This window comes from Colletotrichum lupini, chromosome 3 (assembly GCF_023278565.1).
Source record: "Colletotrichum lupini chromosome 3, complete sequence".
Lineage (NCBI taxonomy): Eukaryota > Fungi > Ascomycota > Sordariomycetes > Glomerellales > Glomerellaceae > Colletotrichum > Colletotrichum lupini.
In genome coordinates, this window is record NC_064676.1 from 7,122,719 (window position 1) to 7,139,879 (window position 17,161).

The 17,161-nt window shown below is 52.3% G+C and overlaps 5 protein-coding genes across 5 annotated transcripts; 3 read left to right on the top strand and 2 right to left on the bottom strand.

Moving 5' to 3' along the window:
• Positions 1-2,677: 2,677 nt before the first annotated feature.
• CLUP02_06871 (GMC oxidoreductase) lies at positions 2,678-4,620 on the top strand (the record flags this gene model as incomplete). The annotated part of the gene is made up of 2 exons (XM_049285868.1): positions 2,678-3,099; positions 3,159-4,620. The coding sequence occupies 2 exons, from the start codon at positions 2,678-2,680 to the stop codon at positions 4,618-4,620; spliced, it is 1,884 nt and encodes a 627-aa protein (XP_049143011.1).
• Positions 4,621-5,773: 1,153 nt separating this feature from the next.
• Positions 5,774-7,246, top strand: CLUP02_06872 (amine oxidase; the record flags this gene model as incomplete). The annotated part of the gene is made up of 1 exon (XM_049285869.1): positions 5,774-7,246. One exon carries the CDS (start codon positions 5,774-5,776, stop codon positions 7,244-7,246), a length of 1,473 nt encoding a protein of 490 aa, XP_049143012.1.
• Positions 7,247-8,110: 864 nt separating this feature from the next.
• On the bottom strand, positions 8,111-9,625 carry CLUP02_06873 (uncharacterized protein; the record flags this gene model as incomplete). Its single annotated transcript, XM_049285870.1, has 6 exons — positions 8,111-8,534; positions 8,592-8,687; positions 8,749-8,866; positions 8,930-9,076; positions 9,132-9,366; positions 9,431-9,625. The coding sequence occupies 6 exons, from the start codon at positions 9,623-9,625 to the stop codon at positions 8,111-8,113; spliced, it is 1,215 nt and encodes a 404-aa protein (XP_049143013.1).
• Positions 9,626-10,735: 1,110 nt separating this feature from the next.
• On the bottom strand, positions 10,736-12,301 carry CLUP02_06874 (tannase and feruloyl esterase; the record flags this gene model as incomplete). The annotated part of the gene is made up of 1 exon (XM_049285871.1): positions 10,736-12,301. One exon carries the CDS (start codon positions 12,299-12,301, stop codon positions 10,736-10,738), a length of 1,566 nt encoding a protein of 521 aa, XP_049143014.1.
• Positions 12,302-15,058: 2,757 nt separating this feature from the next.
• On the top strand, positions 15,059-16,851 carry CLUP02_06875 (cytochrome P450; the record flags this gene model as incomplete). The annotated part of the gene is made up of 4 exons (XM_049285872.1): positions 15,059-15,524; positions 15,602-15,646; positions 15,713-16,467; positions 16,531-16,851. The coding sequence occupies 4 exons, from the start codon at positions 15,059-15,061 to the stop codon at positions 16,849-16,851; spliced, it is 1,587 nt and encodes a 528-aa protein (XP_049143015.1).
• Between the last annotated feature and the right edge of the window lie 310 nt (positions 16,852-17,161).

Sequence of the window (17,161 nt, forward strand, 5' to 3'; positions counted from 1 at the left end):
TGTTAGAAAAAGAGTGAATGTCGCGAAAGCGAACGTGGTGAGAAAAAGAGAGTAACTGAACCAGAAGATAGACAGACAAGAAAGTCATACGAAACTGCTCCATAGGGGACTGTCAACTATTTACATCACTACCAGTTCACCCCCTCGGCTCGGCCAGGACGACCATACTTGGTTAGTAAACAGGATACATGAGCCGAATAGGCGCGAACTTCCTTCTTCGCGATGCACTACCAGGGGAAGAGCTTCTGGAATAGATTGAAGGCATCCCCACGAAAGTTTAAACCCAAGAAAGTTGTGGGCAGAATGCCGAAACCGAGTGATTAACGCGGCCCGCCCGATTCACCCAGCAATCAGAAGCATCCGGTTACAGCAAGACGACATGGTTGTTGGCTCCATCAGCAACTCAATAATCCACCAGTGACTGCTCGGTTTGGCGAAGAAGGAGGTAAAGTGAGGCAATTAGCTTATAACACGTGAGGCCATGCCATCCCGGAAGTTGAAGATGGTTGAAAATCTTAGCCAATTACGCTGTATTTGCGCTGTGCTAGTGTGTCAAGTTGAGCTGGAGCTCCTTGGGACCTTTGATTAAGGGGTCAATGGGACAAACCAGCTCGTCGGTTTTCAGATACTAGCGAGCTATATCCCTGTCCCTTCAGAGGCTGAGCTCAACCTGACGAACTTATGTAAGCGGGTTTTCAGTGTTTTTACGACCGAAAGAAGAGTCAGTTGCCCTTCGCGGCTCAATGTGGTAGTTGTCTAATTGATTATCGAACACTTATTCAAAACTTGGGCAGACTTTCTACAAGATTCTAGTTTACATGCCAAACTCAAGAGTGAGGGGCCTTTGCGAAGCCAAAGGCTCTGGAGTCGAGTCAATCTGACGTCTATCGTAGAAGTTACTTTACCTAGTTCAATCGCAAAAGTGGAACATTCTCCCTTTCCAATCATAACTTCCAGCAATCTTACTAGACTAAGTACATGCAATGAAGGTAGAAAATCAGGACCCCATCGCTTGATGATTGGGATCATATATCGGACAAGACTTGCAACAAATAAACTCTCGCGATCGTTGCGGCGAAAAAATCTCACACCTCTACGACTCTACGTGCTCGAGTCAATAGCGCAGGAGAGACCCACAGGTCGTTCGCCCCAGCGGACAAAGCCTTCAGTACTCTGGAGCGACCTGGCCTTGCATCAATAGCTAAAATCGTGATAAAAAGCCTATATGGAAGACTTTCATCTCTCCTTTACGGACCAAAAGTTTCATCAGACCCGAGCCTTCACAGGTAGTCGGACATCTTTTATACCAGCCAACCTTGCCCAAGTGAATGAATTGAGACAAATTATTTTTGTACGCGCTCATTCCTGCCTCTATGCATTTTGAAGCCTTGGAAGGGTATGTTGTTGTTTGACGTTCCATACAAAATGAATCGGCTGATTGGCTATTTTTCACAAGCTTGCTTGAAGTCAGCATTGCAAGCAAAAAGCAATGTCAGCGCAGATCTTAACTATTCCTTCATTCATTCATGCTGTCAGCGAGGCAATACTTTATTTATGCTGACCAATGTATGCGCCTGGTGTGACACGGTGATCATGGCTAGAGCAGCATTGGTGTGAAGATCCAAAAAGGTCATGTCTCCCTGATTCAAGGGCCAAAATTCCTGTCACTCCCTTCCCATGTTACTAGCTCACATGCGTGAGTTCTTGTTTTTGTGTTTATTCGAGAATTTTCGCAATTGACCATTCAGGCATCGTCTTGACGTTGAACGAGATCGACGCTAACATGATTATTTGAGATTTTGGTCCACCTACACATCTAGCAACTCGACTTCACAGGGCTCGGCGGATCGTGAAACAATCCAGCTTGCTGTCTCTGCTTAATTGAGTCCAGGTAGGCGGTTCTCGGTCTGCAGCTTAGTGGCCTACCTAAACTAACAATGGATCGTTGACATCATGTTCCGCCCAGAACTGGGCTAAATTCGCAAGACTTTGTCGGCAACAGCCGCCAAAATACCAGATTGGGCCTACAGGTCGTCCTGAAGTCTGTCGTTCGATCTATCGCCTGCGTCTAGGCTGTTAAGGTTCGGACGAGCGACCCTCTGAACCTCGCCCGACTCTCCCCTGAGCAAACAGTCAAAAGTCAAATTCTGACTAGCGTCATGGTTACATCCCCACAAGCTCCCGTTGCCCACGTTTCCGTCCCTGGAGATCTTGGAAAAATATGTCCCTGAACCAATCTTCATTGTTCACGAAATACTGAGAAAGGGTCCAAGCAGTAAGCCGCTGTCTGACCAGAGGACCCTAAGAACGGTGGTCATCGGTGTAAGCCCCAATTTCTGCGGTGGTGCAGTCTGTTCACGCGCTAATGCAAACAAACTTAGCCAGGAACGCAATAGACTATGTCTAGCGTGGACAAAATGAGCGTGATCTTCTAGCGCCCGCCTCCAGTCTAGCCGAATATGCACTTCAGCTCTCGTAAACACTCGCGACAGGATCTATTCCGGGCAAAGCTCACAGCGTCCGGTGGGATGGGGATCGAATGGAGGAAACATGTCATACGATATAAGTGTCTTGTCAATCCTTTTCACTTCCAGATATTGTCTATATACCTCCAAGTCTCACGGGTCGACTGATCACTCTCTTTTTCATCTAACTTTTCCTATACTCTCCTTTCAAAATGCGTGTCACTTGCGCCGTTTCTACGTTCATTACCATATTGGGCTTGACCCATGCCGCCCCGGCTGACGAGGAGGCACGATTCCACGCCGAGCACAAACGCCAGCTCGGCACCAGCGCAGGCAGTCTTGGAAAGGATGCGACTTTCGACTATGTCATCGTCGGCGGTGGCACTGCCGGTCTGGTGATGGCTAACAGACTGAGCGCCAACCCCGATGTTACCGTAGCTGTGATTGAGGCCGGCACGTTCTACGAGATCACTAACCTTCTCATCGGCCAGACACCCGCCGGCGATACTCTTTTCGCTGGCGCTAGTCCTCTTGACACGAACCCTCTCGTGGACTGGAACTTCATCACGCAGCCACAGACCGGTGCCAACAACCGCAAGATTCACTATGCTCGTGGCAAGTGTCTCGGTGGAAGGTGAGTTCCAAAGTCGTGAAGTTACATTTAATTTGGCAAATAGTCTAACGCAACATCAGTTCCGCTCGCAACTTCATGATCTACCAGCGCGGTACCAAGCAGTCCTACCAGAAGTGGGCAGATGCCATCGGCGATGATAGCTACACCTGGGACTCCCTTCTTCCGTACTTCAAGAAGAGTGTCAAGTTTACCCCGCCCGGCCCTACTCGCTTCCCCAACGCCAGCGCAGAGTACAACCTCGACGCTTTCGATGCCGCCGGAGGCCCTCTTGACGTCTCCTACGCCAACTATGCTCAGCCTTTCAGCACGTACCTCGAGCCCTCCCTCAATGAGATCGGCATTCCCCAGGCCCAGGACTTCAACAGTGGTGAGCTTATGGGTGCGCAGTACTGCTCCGACACTATCCAGCCTAGCAAGCAGCAGCGCGAGTCCAGCCAGACCTCGTTCCTCAACGAGGCCATTGGCCGCAAGAACCTCAAGGTTTACCAGCTGTCTCTGGCCAAGAAGATTCTCTTTGACAGCAACAAGAAGGCGACTGGTGTTGTTCTTACTTCCAATGCTGGCATCACCACCTACACCCTCAAGGCCAACAAGGAGGTCATCCTGTCCGCCGGTGCCTTCCAGAGCCCCCAGCTTCTCATGGTCTCCGGTGTTGGCCCTAAGGACCAGCTCAACAAGTTCAAGATCCCCATCGTCGCTGAGCGCCCTGGTGTCGGCCAAAACATGGAGGACCACGTCTTCTTCGGTCCCACGTGGCGCGTCAAGGTCCAGACTCTGACCCGTCTGGCCAACGACCTCATCTACACTGCTGCCCAGTTCGCCTTCGACTACTCCATCCGCAAGATCGGCCCCCTCACCAACCCCGTCTGTGACTTCCTCGGCTGGGAGAAGACCCCTCGCGACCTCATCTCCTCTGATACTGCTGCCATCCTCGACAGCAACTTCCCTGCTGACTGGCCCGAGATCGAGTATCTCACCGCCCCTGGCTACGTCGGTGACTTCTCCAACCTTCTCCTCACCCAGCCCAAGGACGGCTATCAGTACGCCACCATTCTCGGAGGTCTCGTTGCTCCCATGTCCAAGGGCACCGTCACACTCGCCTCCGCCGATACCAAGGACCTGCCTCTCATCGACCCCAAGTGGCTCACCGACCCAACTGACGTTGCCGTTGCCGTTGCCACCTTCAAGCGCCTCCGTCAGGCCTTTGCTAGCAATGCCATGAAGCCCGTCTTGGCCGACAACAAGGAGTACTTCCCCGGTCCCAAGGTCGAAACTGATGCCCAGATCCTCCAGAACATTCGCAACACTGTCATGACCATTTGGCACGCCAGCTGCACGTGCCGTATGGGCAAGTCTGACGACCCCATGGCTGTCGTCGACAAGGATGCCAAGGTCATCGGTGTCAGTGGTCTGAGAGTTGTCGATGCTAGCAGCTTTGCGCTTTTGCCCCCTGGCCACCCCCAGAGCACTGTTTATGTCTTGGCCGAGAAGATCTCTGCCCAGATTTTGGCCGGATACTAAAAAATACTGAGTTGGTTTTTGTCCTAAAGAGTCGAGGGACTTGCATATAGATAAGATTATGTCTTTTGAGAGGAGCGATACATACAACAAGTGTCACTGAACACTCTAATGTAATTAATGTCTGTAATTATATGAAATTCATGACGAAAACCTTTCACGTTGTATAACAAACCCTATAGACGTTATTGAGGGACTGTTGTTAATTGCATACCTTTATCGTCGCTCCGACTTACCTCAAACCCTACGACGAGGAACTGAGTGGAACGGAGTGGAACGGAGTGGAACGGAGTGGAACGGAGTGGAACGGCAAACTCCAGCCGTGGGATTGACCCCCTGCCCTAAAGAGTGGATGGATTTCGGGCATAGTTGCCGAGTCGAAACCCACTGGCGTGATCGCCTCATCCGATCAACTGACAGATGTGGACTCTGATTGTCATTTTTGTGGGTTGATCTCGGCAAACCTGTACAGTGTAACCGTTCAGTCAGTGACCGAATGCGCCATGCCGAAGATCTTAATTACCAATAATTGATAGAAGACCTATTGTATCTATGCTTAGTCTCTTCTTCCTTCAAAGCCAATCACCTACCTCGAGTAGTTAAGCCATAACACAAACTGCAACCACCTTCAACTCAGGTCAAGAAACCTGAGGTATCACTACTTGCCTGCGCCAATATGCCTGTCAGCAACAATCAAGCAGGCTAGGACGGGCTCAGGCTTGGGTTCGCCGCAACGCATGTAGAACCTCAGTTGGAGAACACCACTTCCTGAGTAGACCCTGTCATCTTGTTGGACAAGGTGCATCTGGTCTCCCCATTGGCAACACCCAACGAATGGCTCTCGGCGAACTTGCTGCACATGGTAACTATGTTCTACGCTAAGCCGGGATCACTTCCATGTTCTGCATCTCATGCCTCCATATCTCGTTCTCCCAACAGCAGCACCTCCGAATGTCCGATGCGTTGATGCGGCGTAGCAAACCGGTACTTATGTCCTACTTAAGAACTCATCTACGAACGCGAATATTCACCTTGGACTCTTTCGTTGCCCTCATCGTCTCAGTTAGCATTACCAGCTCACCAGTGGCGATTGGTAAAGGCACTGCATCTTATTTATTATCCGTTGCCACCAATACTCCCCGTACCAAGGGTCAAGATGTCATCGTTCATCGGAGTCGCTCTTGGCGCTCTGTCATTGGTGTCAGCAGCAATCATACCCACGGGTAACAAGACAACTATCATCGAGAGAGATGTTGTGATTCTAGGCGGAGGTGCTTCTGGAGCTCACGCAGCCGTAAGACTCCGCGAAGACTATAACAAGACAATTGTCGTCGTGGAAAAACAGAACCGCATTGTAAGTGCGAATCAACTGGATCTGAAAAGAGTGAAGAGCCTAATGCCCACTCAGGGCGGTCACGTCGCAACCTTCACAGACCCCGAAACTGGAAATCCATATGACTTTGGTGTAAACTCATATACGGATTACGGCGGCGCCCGCGATTTCTTCGCCCGCTTCAATATCCCTGTGCAGACTCCAGTCAGACAGGTATTGACGACCACGTATGCCGACTTCAGCACAGGAAAGACAACCAACTACTCCTTACCGGCTTCCGCGGACGCTACAGCTGCCCTGAAGGCTTATCTCGAGCAGTGTGAGAAGTACGAATCGTACATTCTTCCCTCCTATGCAAACTTCCCAAACACAACCGTTGGTGTTCCTGAAGACCTCACCCTCAAGTTCTCCGACTTCGTCAAGAAGCACAACCTTCAGGCGGCTGTTCCTCGCATCTTTCAGACCACCGGTCTTGGTCTGGGCAATATCGCCGACCAGACAACTTTGTACGTCATGCAGGGCTTCGGCGCACCCATCACTCGGTCATTCCTGGGCACGGTTGGTTCCTTCGTGCCTGTATCCAGGCGAAACCAAGACATTTACGATGCCATTGCAGACCTCCTCGGCGACGATGTCCTCTACTCGTCCACAGCTATCAAGACCTCCCGTACCGAGGATGGCGTGGAGGTTCTTGTTTGTGGCCCCGACAACAAGCAGACACTGATCAGGACCAAGAAGCTTCTTGTCTCTTTTGAGCCTACAATTGCCAATTTTGACGGCATAGATATCAGCGACGAGGAGGCGGCTGTCTTCTCGAAGTGGGAATGGACTACCGTCCACGCCGGCATCGTTTCCCACCCTTCCTTGCCCATCAGCTACTCCCTCACGAACAATGTTCCCACAAACTGGATCTCCCTTCCTAAGACTCCCTTCGTTGGGCGCTTCGATTACCTCGGCGGCAACAACTTCCGCGTGCTGATCACCGGCTCCTCCAATTACGATAGCACTCAGGCACAAGCTCTAGTCAGAAAGTCCCTCAAGTTGCTAGCTGACGCTGGTACGATCCCGAGCCTCGGTACCGAGCAGCTCAATGTGAAAGCCTGGGCTAACCACGGTGCCGTGAGCCTGCGTGTGCCTGGCGCTGAGCTGGCAGCTGGACATATCACTGAGCAATACGCTCTTCAGGGTCGTAGAAGCACATACTACACGGGAGCTGCATGGTCTGCGCAGTTCACCACCATCTTGTGGGAGTACAACAACCAGTATCTCCTACCAAAGCTGCTGGCAGAGTTTTGAAAGGTCATGATGTCGCTTTGAAGGCTGTTGATGAGGAACATGCAGCTACCTTAGACCAGAACATGATGGATAATATCATTATCAAGAAGGGCCAAGGTCGAAGTGACAACACTTAAGTGTTTATTCCATCTCGCTATCCAGAAAGTCAACATAGAGCAGGCAGTGCAAACTTCAGAGCTGGGTGGCAACAGAATCTCTTCGGTGCTGCAGATGTCCATGATCTCGTCACGGCAACAGAGTGGACTCAATAACGAATCGGTGGGAGTGTTTGCACGCCTCAAACTGAACCGCGGAGTCCGCCAATCTAGCAAGCCCGCAATGCCCGGAATCTCGCCACTTTCTACAGCCCACCTGCCATCTGATGTGGAATCTGCTAAATTTCTTAGGTCGGAGACGTGCTTCAACGGGATCGCATCCCGGGAATCCCTGAAGTGACTGCAAGGAACGAGCCCCAGCTGCAGTGCATCGGGCTGGGGCCTCACTCCACCCGCTCACAAGGGCCCCTGTTCCAGGATCTTGTCAACAAAAGCGCCATTTTCGGCCGAAGAATAACAGGATATCATCCCATCGGAACGCGATCGCAAGAATGGCTCCATGGTAGCAGCTTTTGTCTCATCCGTCGGACCGCACTCGGACATTGTCAGGTCATGAGTGTGTATGTTAGACTTCAAGGCTGGCCTGGAAATAATCACGAGTGAAGTGCCTTTGGCGAACCATTGAGAACTTGGTGCGGAGAGGGAGGTCAGCTCACGTATGCGGCATGGCACATACATGCGTACGTGTTGTTCCACTGCATATGCAATCAGATACTGAAATGTCTATGAGTCATCTTTCTCGTATGCCGCTCATGAACGGTTGGAAATGCTAGTCAAGATGTTCAGATCTCCTGGCAAGCTCAGTAGTCTTGATGATCCCATGCAAGTTGCTCGACTGGACTTGTATCGCAGTTTCTTCTTCTATGCGCAAGGCCTTACTTCGATCATACTCGCTGAGCATTATGCCTGCTGGAGGTTGCATGGTCTGCAGTCTGATTTCATCCGTTTGTGTGCCATATCGTGTATCCAAGGCCCATTCATCGAGTTCGTACTGATCGCTTCTGGTTGTCCCGTCAGTACGGCTGCGGAAGGTGTCGTACTCGAGCGTCCTCGGTCCAGTGCCTGTCTGTTGCGACCGCTTGCCACATGCGTCTGGAATATGCTGATTATATGCTGATAGGTTGAGCAACTTGTTGACAAGAGGTTTCAAAGCCGGTGCGCATGCCGCGATGATACCGACCTGCAACTGTAGGCTAGGTGCGAAAGAATTATTAGTTTCAAGCCACCGAGCATTCTGTAATTGTACCTACAAGCCCCAGAATTGGATACTTCTGTTGAAAGTTTTATCAGGGTCGCTGTCGTTGTTGAGCTGGTATACTGCTTTGACTATGCCCATCGCGACAGCACTTGGGATTTCATTAGTCACGGGAGTCGAGCAATCATGACTTTGAATCATTCGATACTCACAAGTAACCTAAGCTCAAGATTCCAATTGCGTAGAGACGAAGTCTGCGCTTCATCTGCAAGTTCCATATGACTGGCACAGGTAGGGTGGCTAGAATTACGTCGGTGAAGATGTTGAATCCTGAAAGTGCGTGAGCGATATCACCATGGCACCGAGGCCATGAGACACAGGAACCCAACTTACCTGTGTTTATTATACCAAACAGATTAATGTTATTGCCATCTTTACACTTTGGAGGTGGTGTCGTGCTCCTGTCCCAAAATCCTGACATGGGTTTGCAGTGAAGGAAGAACGGAAACATGCCGCCAATCGAGTAGAACAAGACAAGAGCTTATTCGGACCGTCAATACTTGTCGGAAGAGGCCGACGAGTGTGATTTACCTACCAATAGTTGACCACAACGCCCACTTGTACCATCCAGTCTTGCTCAGACGCAAGAGACTAAGGGCGATAGAGACCTTAAGAAACATGAGAGCGCCGGCGGCGGAGATGATCGCTTGCCAAAAGGCGACGTAGTTGAACACGATGTAGTCATACTTCTTGTCGATGGTCGAGAAGTGTTTGCCAAGACCGTATTGCGCCTGAATCACGAATGAGATCCATCCTCCCCAGGCGCAGATCTACACACCCGACCAAGTCAGTCTCTGCGAGCAGCAGGATTGGAGCTCGATGCGGTGTACTTACCGCCGATAAGACCATGACCGTATCGTCCCACCCAGGCGCCTTGATGACCCATATTCTGGCGTATATCCGCAGCGTAACGCTCAACTGCGCCAGGAGATGAAAAACAGTTACGACAGCGATGATGCGCGCGGTGTTACTCTCAGCTGCCCATGCCGGGTTAAAAGGCGCGGGAGCCGTTCCGTTCGTGTTGTTCATGTCTGCCCATCATAGATCGTCACGAGTAGTGTCCTTTTCAGATCGCCAAGTTGGAGGCGACCGGTAGAAAAGGTCTGGTGAGAAGCAGAATGGTCTGTGTGTGCTGAAGTGACGGGAACTCTCGTAGTTGTTCAATTAGTGAAGCGAACGCGAGTTGAGAGAAAGAAACTTTGAAGGTGAGGGAACTTTGAACTATATGCGGCAATACACAACAAGCGGCGGTAGTTAAAACTTGCTGAGAACTGTTTAGAGTTGGCTATAATAGCCTATTCAAACTTCAGACCAGAGCATTTTCCGATTCATGGATCAGACTACGTAGCGAGGGCTGGAGATGCAAGTTGAGTCAGATATGTCACAAAAACGTTGCCTCCCTCGGTTTCAATGGTTTCGGTTAATATGTGCATGTTTTCAATGTTGCATAACGAATTTGGACTCTGTTAAAAAGAAATCCGTAATATTCATAATATTTTCGTCAGGTCTAACTCTATAGCAGGCTGCACGTTGCTTGTTGTGGATACCTCGAGCGGGTAATCGAACTGGGTTGCTTTTATGTGGAGGGGGGGTTGGACGTGATACCCTCTTAGAGCCAGAAGGGCGACCATTTTTTCCAAGAAGCACCGTCCTTTGTAGTCGATGGCCGAGCGGTATGATTCTCGCCCTGAGTGGTGAGAGCATATGTTGGCTCACGGCCCTACATAATGCCATGGATAGCTTCTTTTTTCAAACATTCTTCATCATAGTAATTTTGGTGCAGAGCAATGTTACCACGTGTTACCTGCGCATTCATATTTGTAACCTTTGTGATGGAATACGAGGACACTTCCAGATGGTAGCGAGCTCGAGTCGAGATTTCCTTTCCTTTTTTGCCCTCTCCCTCTACAGGAAGAGAAACAGCGAGAATACCAAGTAATCCGGGCTTTCACCATGAACAGCGTCAATTGCACACCGAGGCAGTCATGAGGCAATTACGAGACGAGCACCTCAGACTAATTATCACTGCTGTCATTCATTCAATTGAATTATAGTACACGTGATCTTGTCATTCATATTAGGGTAATGTGCAGTAAGCAATATGTACATCAGAAGCAGACTAAACACAAGCAAGGGACATTATACACAAGTCCAGCTATCAGGAGAGTTGGGGTCTCCGGACTTGTACACGTTGCGCGTGGGGTATTTGCAGTGCTTCCTCGTGAAAGCAACCTGGCCGCCCTGCGTACCATTGACAAAAGCAGTGCCGAGGATCGAATCCGGCGCGACGCCCTCCTCAACCCACCGGACAATGGCCGAGAGAACATTGCGTTCGGGCTCGAACCCGGCAACAGCAGAGTCCTTGTTGCCAATGAAGCTGGCGCCGGGACCGCCGCTGCAGTGGTTCATGCCTGAGATGCGGAAGTACCGGTAGAACTCGTCGAGCTGCGCGGACGTGAGGCCCATGGTGCGCGAGACGTGGTTGTAGTAGCGCGCGCTGTTGTCGCTGCTGATGATGGGGTCCTGGAGGCCGTGGTAGTGCAGCACCTTGGTGCCGCGGTCCTTGACGCCGGAGAGGTCGCCCTTCCAGGTCTCGATACCGCCGGGGTTCTGAGCGGCGGCGGCGGCGAAGTCCTTGGGGCCGATGGTGGCCGGGTCCCAGGTCGTGTCGTTGTAGATGACGTTCTGGAACCAGTCCGTGGTGTAGGGGAACGCGCGGCCGGCGAGCAGAATCTGGGTGGGCTGGGCACCGGGTTGGAGGCGGGGGTAGACGAGACTTCCGTCCTGGCCGTACAGGTCGGAGAAGACGGTGCGGACCGTCTGGGCCTGGACGCCGGTCAGGCAGTTTGCCGTCTGGTTGGCACCGCAGATGAGAGACTCGGGGCGGTACTGGCACAGATCAGGGTCCTCGATGATGCCGTCGACGTGGCCGTCGAGACCGTCGCACTGGTTAAGCAGGTCCTTGTAGACGAGAGTCCAGAGATCCGCCGACAGGAAAGTCGGCTTGTCGGAGGTGCCGGTGGCGGTGAAGAAGTGACCGCTCCAGGATGTCAAGTTGTTGAAGGCGAAGGCGGGCGCACCAGCCACGATACCGTCAAAGTCGTCGGGGAAGTCTTGGGCTTCCTTGAAGCCCTGCCTTCCACCAGTCGAGCATCCAAGGTAGTATGACTTGGTGTGCTCCTTGCCGTAGAGGGCTTTGGTCGTCTCCTTGCCAATGACGACGCCGGTGTGGAGGGATCGGTAGGCAAAGTCCTCAATGGTGCCGGGGTTGTTGAGGAAGGGCGAGCCAATGGTGCCGTTGTGTCCATTGTTGGCGCCGACTGCAGCGAAGCCTCGTGAGACGGCGTAGGCAATGTCCTCGTATTGAATACATCCGCCAGTGCCTCCATTGCCGGTGCTTAAGAAACGGCCGGTCCAGTTGGACGGGAGCCAGGCCTCAATACTAACGTTGCTGATGGGTCCGGTAGTGGTCAACATGGACACACGGCAAATGTCGACTCCGACGACCTGACCAGGGCGGGTACATGTCGGGTGATTCTCTGGGAAGGTGATATTGGTTCCGGCAGAGACGGGAGTGGAAAACCAGACGGTGGTGTTTGGGAGCTTCAAGTTGTTGGCGAGGGCGCTGCAGTCGTCGGCGAAAGCGCTCATGACGTACTGAGCCGCTGGCACCAGCAGCATCGCAGAAAGGTTGACGGACTTCATGTCGGCGAATGGGCGTTGAATAGGACAGATTCCAAGGTCCATTCGAGACTGGCGGTCCTCTACGCCGAGGTGTTGGGGCTCAATGGCTTCTTTTATAATGGCAATGGAGTAGGTACTGTAGTCGAACTGGTATCCAGAAGTAAGGTAGTCTCCAATGTGACGATGCCAGGCCGTTCATCTCAACACAACCCTGGCAAGAAGACTAGTAGCAAATCGATGCCCACCCTCGGCGATCCCTTCGGGTGGCGTGCCGGTCGGCGTGGAGTGACGGCAGTTAGCCACGGCATGACTGGACAAGGCGAGCTTCCAGACAAAAGCAAACACTGGGCGGTCTATGCCCGATTCAAGGCGAGCATCTGGGAGAGCTCTGACAGCATTAGAATGAGGCATAGCGACCTGCCTTTTTCTCCCCACACTGGTAGACTACACGTGTTAGCTTGAGGGGATAACCATGCATCGGCAATGGCGAGTGCGGAGAAGGCGACCAGGTTGGGGTATGCTCTCCGGGGGTTGATCGCGGCGGAAGAGTCTTCTACCGGGCGGAAGACAGGCCTCGTCATGTTCACTTTGTGGCTTTTGCTCATGTGAGCAAGAGTCGTGCCAACTCACATTGCTCTGAAGCGGAAGTTGGGTCGCGCGCGGCAGGCAAGGAAGAGACGACGAATCTAGAGCCAGTTCAACTCTAAAACTGTGATGAAGCTTGTTTGGATGGTGGAGGCTTTTGCTGACGAGAAGAGCGGAGAGTGGAATTAGCGTAGCCTGTGCGATGGGGAAGAACTGGAGAAGCGCATTTCCCCAGTGTCACTCGATGCAATGAGACGCTTCTCCACGTGCGGGGAGACGCCGGTTTACCCGGGGGCTGGGTAGTCTGGGCCTTGGAAACCCAACATTGGTAGCGTTTGTGACGGAGGAGCTGGAAATCGATATCCCAAGAGAATGGAGGGTCGTTATTGAGCACCGGGTTGTTGAGTAATCGTATGCCTACGAATATCTACACAACTCGAGAGAAGTGTGATATACGTGTTTCGAGAGCTTCAGAGATCACTGTACGGGTGTTCCCTCGTTGTTTCTCTTGCGGATCCATTCAAAGTGCCTCTGTGAAAAAGTTTGATGTTTCAAGAGTCAGGACTCTGAACAAAACACGCAAAAATCCGCTGGCAGAGGCCCTCGGATCGTTCGAGTCGCGCGGCGGCCCGACAAGCAACACCCATGTATCTGACGTTGCCTCTTTCGTTGCAACCATTTGCGGGAGTCCCTGTAGATCTGACCCTCTCGAACTCCTCGACACTGACAGTTCTCTACTACGGAATCAATTTGTTTCCTTTTGCTGATTTCTTGCTTATGGATCCTACCTGCATACGCGTCCAGATGGCCTTTACTCCCCTTAATATCGGAGAACGAATGACGTTCAGAGCGGCCTGCCAAAACGAGACGTGTGAGAGGGCTATACCTGCGGCATTATCCTCGGCGTCATCTAATCTTTTTTTCCATCTACGACGTTGCACACATGACACCTTGGCATTCCCCAAATGGACACTTTTGGATTTCTTTCAACCACGGATCATGAGGTTTTAGACATAACCCGTGCTGGCTTCCCGAAGATTTAGTGCAGAGGGGTATTTGGGGTTTCGGCACGCTGCGTGACTTAGCTGCATGATGTTTTGCGCCCCCAGGAGGGGGGAGTTGAGCCGTGAGGAACGCAAAGTCCGACTGACTCGGAAAACCCGGCCTCCATGTCATGTCCCTTCAACAATCTCATCCATCTGGGGACCCGCCGACCGAAGCCAAGTCGGCGCAGCCGTCGATCATCACTTCCAAGCCGTAGCGATAGAGTACTGACTGAGGCACTTTGTCTCTTTCGGTCCGTTGATACAAGGGCTATCGCAGACTTTACACCGCGGAAGATTCCGCCTGCTTGTCAGTCATCCGATCGAGAGAAGAATTTGACGCTTTGATCACCGCTCCGGGCACCACTGTAACGCTCCGTATGGAGACGCGACTGGAGCAGAGTAGTCGTTGATATCCAGTGCACTACAACAGTAGTCAAGAGATAATCCGTAATAATGCCGCCTACAAATCCGCTGTGTTATGTCCGTAGGGATGGCCTCCGACTAGATCTTGGACCCGACGACGCGGAGCTAAAGGATGTGTTAGTACTAATCATAGGGCCGGCCGGCAACCACGATGCCGGGTTTCCGCCTTCTATTAGCGCACCCACACAAGCAGGTGGATTTATCGACCGCTGCGGTCGTAGTCGCTGTCTCTCCCTTCAACCTGACGTCTTGAAGCACCCTTCATCGATCAGCAAAAACACTAACACACGTTAAAAAGAGTACAAAATGTGTCATTTGAATGATGCTCTCAGCAGCCAATGTAGCGGTCCGAAAGACAATCCGTGCGAAGGTTTCGGACCGAGCCACCGTAGTAGCTTTCTTCATCGACTCATTCGCTTCCATGCCAGAGAGAAGTCTATGTACTCCCTAGCACCTCGTGCTCTTCACAATGAGAATCGCGGCGAAAATGTTGGGCGACAGGTTAAGTAGGTACTTTGAGCCAGGTCATCCTTGGAGTCAGAGTAGCAGTCGGATTGAACGAGAAGCTTTATTCAAACTCGTAGTGAATAGGTCAAATTTAAAGAATTTTTGAATCTCGGCTCTAAAGACTGAGCCTTAGTTCGTGAACCCTCACCTGTACTGGGGATAGTTTTCCGCAAGTCACTTCTGAGATAGTGTCAAGCCCAGTTCCGATCATCACACCATGGATACGAACGTATCAACTACATCAGCCAGCTGGGCAGAGTTTGCAAGCCTAAGGCTATCCTCATCGCTTCCTGCGTCCAAGTCCAGCCTCTATTGGCTAGCCTTACTCGTACTAGCTTCAATCATCGCAGCACCTCTTCGACACAAGTTCCAAGATGTCGAGATCTACCCAGTCATCAACAAGACTAAGGAGGAATACCTGACAGGCGGGCGAGCCCTCCTCGCCAAGGGAGCCAAGAAATACGGCGGCAAGCCATTCAGAGTCTTCACCGGCCAGGGCAGCACCCTCACGGTTCTGGCGCCTGAGTTCTGCCACGATGTGAAGAATGATAACCGCTTGAGCTCGACCGAGTTCCTCCTGGCCTACTGGCAGGCCGGGACACCGGGGTTCGAGCCTTACTTTAGCTCAGGAAGCGAGCTCATCCGTGAGATGATCCGAACTCATCTCACTCAGAGTGATGTTGGTGAGTCTTTGGAACCCAGCCGGCCTCACAACGTGCTCATCTAGGCCGCGCAGCCAAATTATCACAACCGCTCGCAGACGAGGCAGCCAACGCTCTGAAAGACGTCTTCACGGACAACGAAGGTACATCTAACCAATCATCTCATACCCTTATTTGAGATACTCATGTCCTCTCTAACACCATCTCAGAATGGCACGAAATCATTCTCGCCCCGACAATCGCCCAAATCGTCGCCCGCGTCTCTGCCCTGGTCTTCCTCGGCCCCGAACTCTGCCGGGACCCAACCTGGCTCACCATCACCATAAACTACCCCCAAAAAGCCATGGCCGCCGCCAAAGTCCTCCGCTCCTACCCGGCCCCCGTCCGCCGCTTCGTCCACTGGTTCCTCCCCTGCTGCCGCGAGCTGCGCCAGATGCTCCGCACCGCGCGGCAGGCTATCGAGCCAATCTTGCAGAAGCGGCGCGAGCAGGAGGCCGAGAAGGGTGGGGTCGTGTTTGATAACGCGTTGGCGTGGATCGAGAAGCTGGCGAAGAAGCAGCAAGATCGGACGGCGCAGAATGCGGCGTTTCAGCAGCTTGGGTTGTCGATTCTTGCGAATGCTTCGAGTACAGATATGGTGTCGCAGAATTTGCTGGATTTGTGTGTGAATCCGGAGGTGACGGAGGCGTTGAGAGGGGAGATTGTGAGGGAGACGAGGGGTGGGTGGAAGAGCTCGACGTTGTATAATCTGAGGCTTTTGGACAGTGTGCTGAAGGAGACGTTGCGTCTCAAGCCCATTGCGTCGGGTCAGCTACTTTCATCGACTACGCATTGTGCCATTGCTAACTTGCAAATAGTGGCTCTTGGGAGGCGCGTGATGGAAGATGGCGTGAAATTGAGTGACGGCACCGTGCTGCCCAAGACGACCGGCGTTGCCGTATCATCCGCGAACATGTGGGATCCGGTAAGACATTCCATCTCTTGTCGGCGGTCTATGCCGACCAGATCGCTAACTTCCTGAACACAGGAGATCTATCCAAACCCAGAAACCTTTGACGGCCGACGCTTCCTCCGGATGCGCGAGGGCGGCAACAACGAGCACAACGCGCAGCTCGCGAGCGTGTCGCCGGAGCACATGGGCTTCGGGCTCGGCTCGCACGCGTGCCCAGGTCGGTTCTTTGGCGCGAGCTCTGCGAAGCTGATCATGTCGCACATCTTGCTCGGGTACGAGTTCAAGCTGGCGGATGATGTGGACAAGAGTAGTGTTGAGCCTATGCGTTTTGGGTTCTCTACTCTGGCGAATCCTAGGGCCAAGGTCCTGATCAGGCGTCGCAAGGATGCTGTCTGAGGCACGAAGGGAGACTTTACTGAGGCTTGCGTGCTGCGGATATCTGGTGTAAACGGAAAGACAATACGGCCAGGCGACAAGGCTGTTGGAGCTACCGCCTTGTTGAGGTGACCCGGTCCAAGGCCTCGTCCTAAAGCAATCATGTCATGAGACTAGTGGAGACAATTAATCGCCTAGGAATCAGGAATCAGGAATAGCCCAGAATGATCTCAGAAGCTACTTCGAACGAAAAGCGTGTGCGATATCGAGAAATCCGGGACATCGGCTCGACGGGCAGCAATGCGAAACCGAGAAATTTCTCGTCAATAAG